Raw genomic sequence first — 11,080 nt, 5'->3', positions numbered from 1 at the left:
TTTCTTTTAAAGTTTCTTTACAAACATGTTATTGCATGACAATTAAATTTTATTCCTTTCCAGAAAACTGACAGAAAACTGTTCAAATATATCCCTTATTCACGAATCAGTTATTATTTGCGAAATTATTATTAAAAATATTGATATATAGATATCTTTTAAAGGAAACTTTTACTTTTAAAGTTTCTTCGTAAATTCATTTAATAATTTATTCTTTCCAGAAAAGTGGAAAATTTATTTCTATTCAAAGAGTATATTATTATGAATAATTGTAAAATTGATATTTCTCATATACAAAAAGGGAAACTTTCTTTTAAAGATGCAAAATTAGAATTAGAAATTTTAGCACAATTATTTTTAGTTTCGTAAACTTTATCAAAAAGTTATATTTTTATATTTTTTTTATATTTTTTTTTAAATTAACATACACTGAAAAAAAAATTTTATTTGATTCAAATAATCTTTTGACTATTTTCAAAAAAATATTTATTTGAACCAAATAATTTTAATTTTTTAAATTTTTAATTAAATAAACTTTATTTGAATTAATAATTTCTGTATTTGAAACAAATACCATTTAATTGACTTAAAAATTAATAAATATTTATTTAATAATAGTAAAGTAATCGATTATTTGAGTAAAATAAATTTTTTTTCTCATTGCAGATAAATTATACTAAATTTAATTATTATTTAAACTAATTTATTTTGTATTAAATAATTTTTATTTTGAAACATTTTATTTAAAAAATAAGTTTTTATAAATATATACTATAAGGGATGGAAAAAATTCTGTTTTTTTTTTTCAAAAAAAGCTCAGTGGGAAAATTTTTGGTGCAACTCAAAACGAAGAATTTCTATATTCAATTTGAGGCAGTTGCTGTACTAAAATTTTTTTGTAATTCAGTAGCGAATATCCCATAAAAAACATTAGCTAGAATTTTCATTTGTATAAATTTCTTTTTAGACGAATTTTCATTTTTCGAATTAGCATATATTTGAATTACTTTCTTTCTAAACGAAATTTTATTTAAAATAATTTTTAGGTATCAAATTTTTATTTTAACATAAGTTTTATTTTAACAAATTTTTGTTATCCAACTTTTTTATTTTAAGGAATTATATAATTTAAAACAATTTTAATTTATCAAAATTTTCATTCAACTGAATTTTAGTGATTCAAAATGTTTAATGTCATAGTTTTTAAACTATCGAATCTTTATTTATCAGAAATTTTTGGCGCTAATTTTAAAAAAAGACCAATCACAATTTTCTTAATAATTTCTAATTGGTTCTATTTTAAAAACTACGTCGATATATTTTTGACCTTTTTTTATTCTATGAAATAATAAATTAGTTTAAATAAAAATTCGAACAATAATGAAGATTCAATAAATTAAAAATTTTGACATTAAACAATTTGAATTACTAAAATTCTGTTGAATGAGAATTTGTTAAAAATAAAAATTGTGTTACATAAAAATTTGGTAAAAATTGTGTTACATAAAAATTTGGTAAAAATTATGTTGAATAAAAATTTGGTAAAAATTATGTTGAATAAAATTTCGTTTACTTAAGAAAGTAACTGAAAATTATGCTAATTCAAAAAATGAAAATTCGTCTAAAAATTCTGTCAAATGAAATTCATATTTTATACGAATGAAATATTTTAGCTAATGATTTTTTATGGGATATTCATGCGCTCCACATTATATTTATGTGAAATATTTATGAAGACAGTCATTATAGAATAATTGTAAAGTTTCTTGTGAGTTTGTTTGCGATCAATTTTTCTAGACATTTTTCCATTGAATATTCATTTTAAATGTAAATTCGTTACAGAAGACTTGGTCTTTGAAGATGTAATTACTTTTCAAAGAGTTATTGTAAATAAATTATTAGTATAAAATTTAGTTTTTTTTACTTTTTCTTTAGAAAAACTTTCTTTCAGTGTATATACAAGAAGTGTAATCATCAGTCTTGATTTGTGCATCTTCATTATATGAGAGTGAAATATGGCTGATTTCTTTGACAATCGTTATTTTTACATTAATAAATTTTTCTTATCTTGCATTGGCCAATGGCCATTTCATAGTAAAAAACGAAATCTTTCTATTCAATGTTTTGTGATTTTCAATCATTTACTTTTTTTTATTCACACGGTAATTTTTAGTTTACTTTTTTTTTTTTTTCTTTTATTTTAAAAATAGTTTTTATTTTGTACAAAAATAATTTTTATTTAATTTTAAATTAATTTTTAATTTTTTTTTTTTTATTTTAATTTTTAATATTTGATTTTTTATATGTAATTATTATTAGGTTGCTGGTTTATTTAGTATTTGGGGCGATGCTGATAAAATAATAGAATGCAGTTCAACAATTTTTACAGGAACAAGTTCTCTTATTTATAGCTTCACTTTTTTTTCTAACCAGAAAAAGGTGAATTTTTTAATAATTGTTACTATAAAAATTATTATGTATAATTTAATTTTTTATTTCTTTTTTTTTAATTTATATTATTTTTGTTTTTAAAGTTAAAAAAAAAATAATTTTATATAAATTTTTTTTGTTATTTTAAAAAAAACTAATTCAAAAAAATTTTTGGTTTAAAATTAATATATATTTCATTTTATTTTACAGATTGGTGAACTTTATCATGAAATCAAATTTGATTGGGAATTTTGGTCCTCAGAACAAGAACAATTAATTATTTTAAATCACGCCAATCATGGAAAATTGTTTACTTTTTTCTGCACTGGTAAAAATAATTAATTTTTTAAAATTAATTAAAAAAAAAAATAATTAAATATCGAAAAAAAAATTAATTAAAGATTTAAATAATTATAAGAAATTATTTTCTAGGATGTCTAACGGGAACATTAATTACTTATTTAATAATGTCATCAAGACCACAATTTTTTGATATTTTATCGTCTCAAAATGAATCGCGATCAAAAGAAATGCTATTTAAAATATATTATTTTGTCAATTATTCTGAGAATTATTTTTATTGGATTATATTTCACATTACGTTAAATGGTATTTTAGAAAGTTTTATTCTCATTAGTTTTGAATCTGTTTTGGCATTTTTCACCGAGCATGCATGTAGTTTATTTCAAATAATTGGGTAATTGTTTCGCGTAATAAAAATTAAAAAAAAAAAAAGAAATAAAAATTAAAATATATTTTTTTATAACTTAATAATTTTTTTTTTTTTAGTCTTCAGTTACAAAATATTAATAGCAGTAACAATGAAAGAAGAATTTTAAAAGAAGTAATTTTTTGCATAAAACAACACAATCGAGCTATTGAGTTTGTATAATATTTAAAATTAATTCTTTATTATAATTTTATAAATATTATTTATAGATTTTTTGTAATCATTTTTATATAATCAGATTTTGCAGCAATATTGAATCTATTTATGGACCCTGTTTTTTATTTGTAGTGACATTAAATGCCTTGTTAATTTCTGTTTCTTTGATTCAGGTAAAAAATTTTTTTTTAATTTATTTTGTGTAGTTTTTTTGTTTAGTTATTCTCAATATTACATGAAAAATTTTTAGACACCTTGTGGTTTGTCGTAGTAGGTTGGTTAGCATTAACGATTTTTGTGCGAGGAACCCGGGTTCGAATCTTCATATACCAAGAATAATTTTTTCCGTGTAGTTTATTAAATTATATATTGAAAATAAATAAAAATAAACTAATATTTACTTAATTTCAGCTTGTTGTGCATCTTGATAATTTTGAAATTGCTATGAAATTTGGCTTTTTTAGTGGAAGTTCTCTAATTCATATATTTTTAAACAGTTTCTTCTCACAAAAATTAATGAATCACAGCACTGCTCTTACGGATATTATGTAATTTTTTTTTATACATAAAATAAATATTTAATAAATAATACAATATTTTATGTAAGTTTTTTTTTTAAATTAAAAAAAAAAAATTTTCTCTGTAACGAAAAAAACAGTTTTTTTAAAATTATGTTTGATAGTAATTAATATTGAACAAAATTTACTATATTAATATATTTTTTTAATTAATTTACAGATATGATGGTTCGTGGTATCAAATGCCAGTGAAAATAAAGAAACTTTTGTTACTTATTATGATGAGAAGTCAAGTACCATGTAAAATAACTGCTGGTAAAATGATGGATATGTCATTATCAAGTGCTTGTGCGGTAAGTATTTTTATTTTTTTCAATATATTAAAAATTTTTTACAAATTTTTTATTTTTGACAAGATTCTTCAGGATTCATTCTCATATATTACTCTGCTGTTGTCAACAACAACTTGAGGTCAATTATTTTTTCAGAACAAAAAAAAATTCTTACAACAACCAGGTTTGCCAGCGAATTCCTTCTTTCAATTCGTTTATTTAGTAATGAAAAGAAAAAAACATTAATCTTGATAATTCTTTGATAATGAAATTAATTTTCAAATAAATGGAAAATAATTGAAATTTCTATTTATTGTAACAATTATAAATAATAATAGTCAATAATAATTAATTAATGCTATTTAAATATGAAAAAAATGAAATACACCAAGTTATTAATCAAATTAGGCGTTTTACGAAAGCTGCCTTTAGCGATCCTGGCGGGTGAAATTCGCAGCTGCTGAGGCCCGTTGGCCGTTTCACCGTGGAGCATAAACATAACCTCAAAAATACAATGGATAGCGAAAAAAACTAATGAAGAAGAAATTTAATGAGTGAAATTAGTGTCGTATTGGATTCAGTGGCTAAAAAGCAAGTGTTTCATACTAAATCATGAATAATTGGGGAAAAAACATGAGGGAATAGGGAAACATCTAAAAATGGTGGTATTTATAAATATTAATTAATCTCTAAATTTTTAATGAGGGGGGTAACTTTTTAGCAAATTTTTATTTTTATTTTTAATATAAAGAGCAATGGCTAAGTTATCAAATTTGTAAATTTCTCTTAAGTCACAAAGACTGATTTCCATTCTCCCCACTCGTCATTTGTCATGATTCTCGTCAACTACCGCACCCTGCTCTAGTAAAAATTTAGTAACTTTGTTGTTAAAATTAAAAGTTACTATAAAGTTACTAAATTTTTAACTTTATTTTAAAAATTAAAAGTAACTATAAAGTTACTAAATTTTTACTAGGGCAGGGTGCGGTAGTTGACGAAAATTATGACAAATGGCGAGTGGGGACAATGAAAACCAACCTTTCTTCACTTTATGTCATTTGATAGTTTGATACATTAAAAAACAAAATTTATTTGACTCAAATAATCGATTAATAGACAATTATTAAATAAAGAATTATTTTATATTAAACAATTATATGTGTATTTGTTTCAAAATAATTATTGATCCAAATACAATAATTATTGGTTCTAATACAATTTAATTAATTTAAATAAAAATTTATTTTTGTTCAAGTAAATATTTATTTAATAATACTCAAGTAACCGATTATTTGAATGTTTTATAAAAATAAAGTAACTATCGTTTTTTTTTGATTCTGAAAAGTAAATTAAATTATTAATTAATTAATGAAATAATTATTAAATTAATTTTCAAATTAAATAATTCTGTAGAAATAAAATTTATAAATAATTAAATTTTTTTTTATTTATAAATCAATTTTTGAAAAAAGTGAAAAAATAATTTTTTATTTGTAAAATTTTTATTGTCAAAGAAGTTTAAATTCTATGTATTGTTCTTCTCTATTTGGAGATTGAAAAACGACTGAATGAAAATTCTATTATTGAAACTATAGCACAAAGAAAAGCTTGTGTATAGAGGCGCGCATCTTAATATAAGAAATATTAATGAAGACAATGATTGGAAATTGTATAAAATTTCCATGTAAGTTTCTTGCGAACAATTTATGTTCAACAACTATCACTTTTCCATTGAATATTGATTAAAAAATGTATAATAATTATTTTCCTCGAAATTCAAATAGAGATTTTATGTCCTTAATATAATTCAAAGAATTGTTGTGAATTAATAATTATAAATATTGATATATTGCCACTCGGTAAATTTTCAACTTTCATCATATACAGTAAGAAGTAACTAGTCTTAGAGTGCTTAATGAGAAAAAAATGAAAGACATCTTTGATAATCGTTACTTTTATATTAATAAATTTCTTATGTCTTTCATCGGCCAATGGCCATTTCACAGTGCAAGACGAAATTTTGTCATTCAGTGTTTTATAGTTTTTAGTATTTCATCTTTTTTTATTGTTCTCGTAATTTCTTTTATTAACCTAAACTAAAAAATTAAATTAAATAATAATAATAATTTATTATTAATATTTAATTATTATTGTTAAATTAAAATTTTTTTTTGTTTTTTTTTTATATTAAAAATTTGTTATTCACATCTCAGTTGATCTATAATATTTTATTCTTAGATAGGTGGCGTTATTCAAGTACGGCACAATACCAGTAAAATGATGGAGGGCTTTCCATTAATTTTTACAGCATTTAATTCTTTTGTTTATTTTATAGTTTGTTCATTTAAACGAAATATGGTTAGTTTTATGTTTCTGTGAATTTTTTTAAATGAAAAAAAAAAAATTTTTTTAATTTTTTATAATTCTGTGTTTTTGAAAAATCAAATTTTTTATGCATTTATTATTTTTTCTTAATGAAATGTTTTATTTGAACCAAAAATAATATATTTGAGTTAAATAAACGTATATTTGTCTCAGAGACTACTATTCCATTTATTTGGCGTAAATAAAAGATTTATTTATCATAAATAAAATTTTTCTTTAAATCAAATAAAAATTTATTTAAAACAAGTTAATGTTTAGTTGAAACAAATAAATATTTATCTGAAACAAATAAAATATTTTTTTATTTATTTTATTTGCAGTTGTTTCGACTTTTTAATGATATCAAATGTAATTTGGAATTTTGGTCATCTGAAAAGGAGCAATTAATTATTTTACATCACGTCAATAATGGAAGAATATTAACTATTTATTGCACGGGTCAACAAAATTTATTTGCTATATATAATTACAATATATATATATATTTTTTTTTTACTTTTTTTTAAAATTAAACTACAATTAAAATTTTATTATATTATAATATATAATATATTTTTAAAGTATATAAAAATATATTTAAAAATAATTCTTATAAACTTTATAATATATATTATATATATAATATATAATATATGTTCAATTTGTTAATATTTGAAATAAAAGAACAAGAAATTTTTTTTAATAAAATTTTTTTTTCTTTTAGGAATCCTTATTATCACAACAATTCTTTTTATCAGCACATCATTAACTCCACAAATACTTAACATTGTTTTACCACTTAATGAATCAAGACCAAAGAAATTTCCATTTCAAGTTTATTATAACGTTGATTGTCCCGAGGATTATTTTTATTTTATTACTGTTCACTTAATATCTATTGGCATTATAATAGTATTTATTATTATTGGCGCTGAATCGGTATTTTCTGTTCTCACCGAGCATGCATGTGCATTATTTAAAATTGTCAGGTAATTTTTTTTTTAAATAACTTATAAATTATAATTACAAATAATATATAGATATAGCTAAAATATTAAATTTTACTTTTTTTTTTGAGGAAAATATTCTTTATTTTTTTCAGTTTACAATTACAAAAAATTGATCCCACTGAAAGTGAAACTGAAAATTTGAAAGTATTGGTTTTATGTATAGAACATCATAAGCGGGCAATTGAGTTTGTATTAAAAAAAAAACCTTTCGGTTTGATGGCATTTTAAAAAGTCGTGACATTTTTATAATGATTTTATTAGTTCATGGCGTATGGTGTAAAGTCCAACGCACAATAGTTTCACGAACTTGAAGCATGTGTTAGAAAAGGACAGATATTTATAAACGCAACTGCGCTTGCGCCACAATAATTCCCTTATTGGCAAGAAAAAGCGCGCTAAATATGAAATGTTTAAAATAAGAAAATATTTAGAAAGCAATATAAAAACATTTTCACAACTTTTTAAAATGCCGTTAAACTGGAAAAGAACAGTATATTTATACAATTGAGTGTAATATAGAATTTATCTTTTTTTCTCTCTTTAATTTTAATCAAAATTAAAAATTTAAGATTCTACACTATATACAATTTAAGTGAAATAATTTTTATTTAGATTTTGCAATGGCATTGAATCTCTTTACAGTCCCTATTTTTTGCTCATGTTGGTTGCATATTCTGCTTTTATTGCTGTTTGTTTAATTGAGGTAAAAAGTGATAAGTTTTTTTTTTACATTTTAAAAGAATTTTTTATAATATTTTTGAAATATATGAAATTAAATTTATTTATTGTAGATTGTTTTAAATCTTAATAATATTGAAACTTTTTTGAGATCTGTGGCCACTCTTTCAACGGGATTGATTTATATTTTTTTAAATAGTTTCATGGTTCAAAGATTTATGGATTACAGCACTGCTCTTTCAGATACTATGTAATATTAAAAAAAAAATTAATTGCAAATTAAATTAATTAATAAAATTAAATTAATAAAAATTATTTTTAATATATAATATTTAACTATTGTTTTGTTTTTCTTTAAAAATTTATAGATACCAGGGTAATTGGTATGAAATGTCACTGAAAATAAGAAAAATTCTATTACTCATTATGATGAGGAGTAGAATCCCTTGTAAAGTAACTTGCGGCAAAATGAGAGATTTAACTTTGATAAATGTTTCTTCGGTAAGAAATGTTTTTTTTTCTTAAAAAAAAATTTTTTTTTTTTTAATTGTATATTTAATTAATTTTAATGTTTGTTTTAAGTTACTTCAAACTTCTTTTTCATCATTCACTCTACTAATGTCAGTGACATCATGAAGAATTGATTTTTTCTTTTTAATTATAAAATTGGCAGATTAATATTTCTATGTTCTGTTCTCTAATATTTCATTAAATTATAAAAAGAAACTATTTTTGAAAAATAATAATAAAGTGAGTTATTAAAAAAAAATTATTAATTTTAATTATTTATAGTATATATATGCTTCTTTATATTTAAATAATAAAATATAAATAAAATTTTGTGAAACTTTTTTTTTCTAAGTAGACATAAATGAGAATGTATTTAAAATACATATTTAAATTAATAAATAAATTATAAAATCGATAAATTTGTTCAAAATAATTTCGTTTATCATTTATATAAAAAAAAAATCTTATCAATTATAATTTTTGACTACCAATAAACACCGAAAGTCAACTACCAAAAATAAAAAAGCAAATAATCTATAAGAAAAAGCCATTAATTTTTTATCGTAGACCTATATGACCTTGAATTTTGAGGTTATGTTCGTCTCTTGATCTTTGTAGAGTAAAGTAAAGTTGTAAAGTTTCATGAAACTTTCAATGCTTCATGAAATATTTCAATGTTTCAATTTACAATAAGTACCTAACCTTACTTTCATTTGTTGTAAGTAAAGCGCATGCGCAAATTAAAAAACCATTTAAGACAGTATAACCTCAAAACCAACGATCATGTATTCGAAATATTTTCATATAAAATAAGAGGGATTATTATTTATATTTTTTATTATTATTATTATTTTTTTCTCAGTATATATTTAGCGACTGTTTTAAGAATAAACTAGAGGCGTGAATCTTATGACGAGAAATATTAATAATGAAGATAAAATGATCGAAAGCTCTGTTAACTTTGTTATATACAAAGTTACAAAAAGTTTCTTTTGCAAAAAAAAAAACGCAGTTACAATTTTTTTTTTTTGCAATATTTATATATACAAACTTTTTCTTATATGAGAGCATATAACGCATATTCTCATTTTTCAATGATTATTATAAATAAATAATTATTGTAAAATTGACATTTACGTATATTGTGAGGGAAAACTTTTTTTTTCAAGGTATACAAAAAACGATGTGAGAGAAAAATGCGGTCAGTCTTAAATTGTATTTCTCTTATAGAAGAGAGTAAAAAAAATAAATAATAATAATAATAATGACTGACGATATTTTTGACAATCATTATTTTTATCTTAATAAATTTCTCTTGTCTTGCATTGGATTATGGCCATTTCATAGTAGAACACGAAATTTTTTTATTCAGTGTTTTGTAATTTCTAATCTTTCTCTTTTTCTCGTTTTTCTGGTAATTTTTTTTTTTCGTTTATTTATTAGATTATTTTTTTTTTTGGGATACAATAACCACCGAATTTTTTTTTTTTTGAAATATTTTTCTCTTCACTTGATTTTTTTATTTTTAATAATTTTGAAAATTTTTATTTAAATTTTGGTGAAATTTAAACAAAGTGAAGAAGAAAATAAAATTACACAAAATAAAAAAAAAAAATATATATATATATTTATATAAAATTCTAAATTAAAAATTATTATAAAATAAATATCTTAATTTAGTATTTTAAATAAAATGTAATTATTATTATTATTATTATTAGGTAGCTGGATTTGTTAAATCATGGGGCAATACTAATAAAATGATAGAGTGTATTCCAGTTATTTTTACAACAGCCGGTTCACTTATTTTTATCTTTATTATTTTTTTTAAACAAAATGAGGTGAATTTTTCTTTTTTTTTTTTAAATTTTTAACTTTTACATTTTTTTTAATGTTAATTTTCTAATTTTTTTTTTTTAAATTAAAAACTTTACAATTATTTTTTCTTTATTTTGACAGTTTTGTCAATTTTATCGTGAAATTAAATTTGATTGGGAATTTTGGTCGTCATCCAAACAAGAATTTTCAATTATTTCTGAATACGCCAGTCATGGAAAATTGTTTAATGTTTTCTGTACATGTGAGAATTTAGTTTTTTATAATTATTTTTAAAAAAATGTTTTAGTTTTTAATTAGTTTTTATTTTCGTAAAATTTTTTTTTTTTTCATTATTGTTAAAAAAAAAAATTATTATGATTATTATTATTATTATTATTACTAGTGTTTAATAATAAAATTTTTTTTTTTGCTAATTTCTTAAAACAGTTATTTAAAAAAAAAAAATTATATAGGTGGCACAATAGGGGTAGTAGTGATTTATTTATTAATGGCATTTTCGTCCCAAATTCTTGA

The 11,080-nt window shown here is 20.7% G+C and overlaps 3 protein-coding genes across 5 annotated transcripts in view; 2 read left to right on the top strand and 1 right to left on the bottom strand.

The window, feature by feature from the left end:
• The window catches only part of LOC127289237 (cytochrome P450 4g15), a 267,349-nt gene that overhangs the window by 40,408 nt on the left and 215,861 nt on the right, over positions 1-11,080 (bottom strand). The window lies entirely within an intron of this gene.
• The window catches only part of LOC127289208 (uncharacterized), a 42,737-nt gene that overhangs the window by 30,091 nt on the left and 1,566 nt on the right, over positions 1-11,080 (top strand). Inside the window, exons 29-30 of the mRNA XM_051317008.1 lie at positions 2,641-2,758; positions 4,055-4,187. Of these exons, the coding sequence (XP_051172965.1) occupies positions 2,641-2,758; positions 4,055-4,086 (150 nt within the window). The 3' untranslated portion in view covers positions 4,087-4,187. The remainder of the gene's footprint in view (positions 1-2,640; positions 2,759-4,054; positions 4,188-11,080) is intronic.
• Positions 6,039-8,968, top strand: LOC127289238 (odorant receptor 22c-like). Of its 2 annotated transcripts, none has more exons than XM_051317051.1 (9): positions 6,039-6,239; positions 6,405-6,524; positions 6,872-6,989; positions 7,255-7,519; positions 7,633-7,725; positions 8,183-8,243; positions 8,332-8,468; positions 8,587-8,719; positions 8,801-8,968. In XM_051317051.1, exons 1-9 carry the CDS (start codon positions 6,093-6,095, stop codon positions 8,852-8,854), a joined length of 1,128 nt encoding a protein of 375 aa, XP_051173008.1. In that variant the 5' UTR covers positions 6,039-6,092; the 3' UTR covers positions 8,855-8,968. The 2 variants fall into 2 exon arrangements, with proteins under 2 accessions (XP_051173008.1, XP_051173007.1); XM_051317050.1 differs by having other exon boundaries at positions 8,153-8,243.

Source organism: Leptopilina boulardi, unplaced genomic scaffold (genome assembly GCF_019393585.1).
Source record: "Leptopilina boulardi isolate dan_hultmark-lab unplaced genomic scaffold, ZJU_Lbou_2.1 LbouV2_40, whole genome shotgun sequence".
Classification (NCBI taxonomy): domain Eukaryota; kingdom Metazoa; phylum Arthropoda; class Insecta; order Hymenoptera; family Figitidae; genus Leptopilina; species Leptopilina boulardi.
The sequence above is the reverse complement of the archived record's forward strand: the minus strand, read 5'-3'. Positions and strand labels throughout refer to the sequence as shown.

Bases quoted from the DNA above. Each gene is read 5' to 3' on its own strand.
- LOC127289238 (XM_051317050.1), top strand. From the start codon at position 6,093: ATGAAAGACATCTTTGATAATCGTTACTTTTATATTAATAAATTTCTT. The intron at 6,990-7,254 runs GTCAACAAAATT...TTTTTCTTTTAG, and splicing joins ATTAACTATTTATTGCACGG to GAATCCTTATTATCACAACA. The intron at 7,520-7,632 runs GTAATTTTTTTT...TATTTTTTTCAG, and splicing joins GCATTATTTAAAATTGTCAG to TTTACAATTACAAAAAATTG.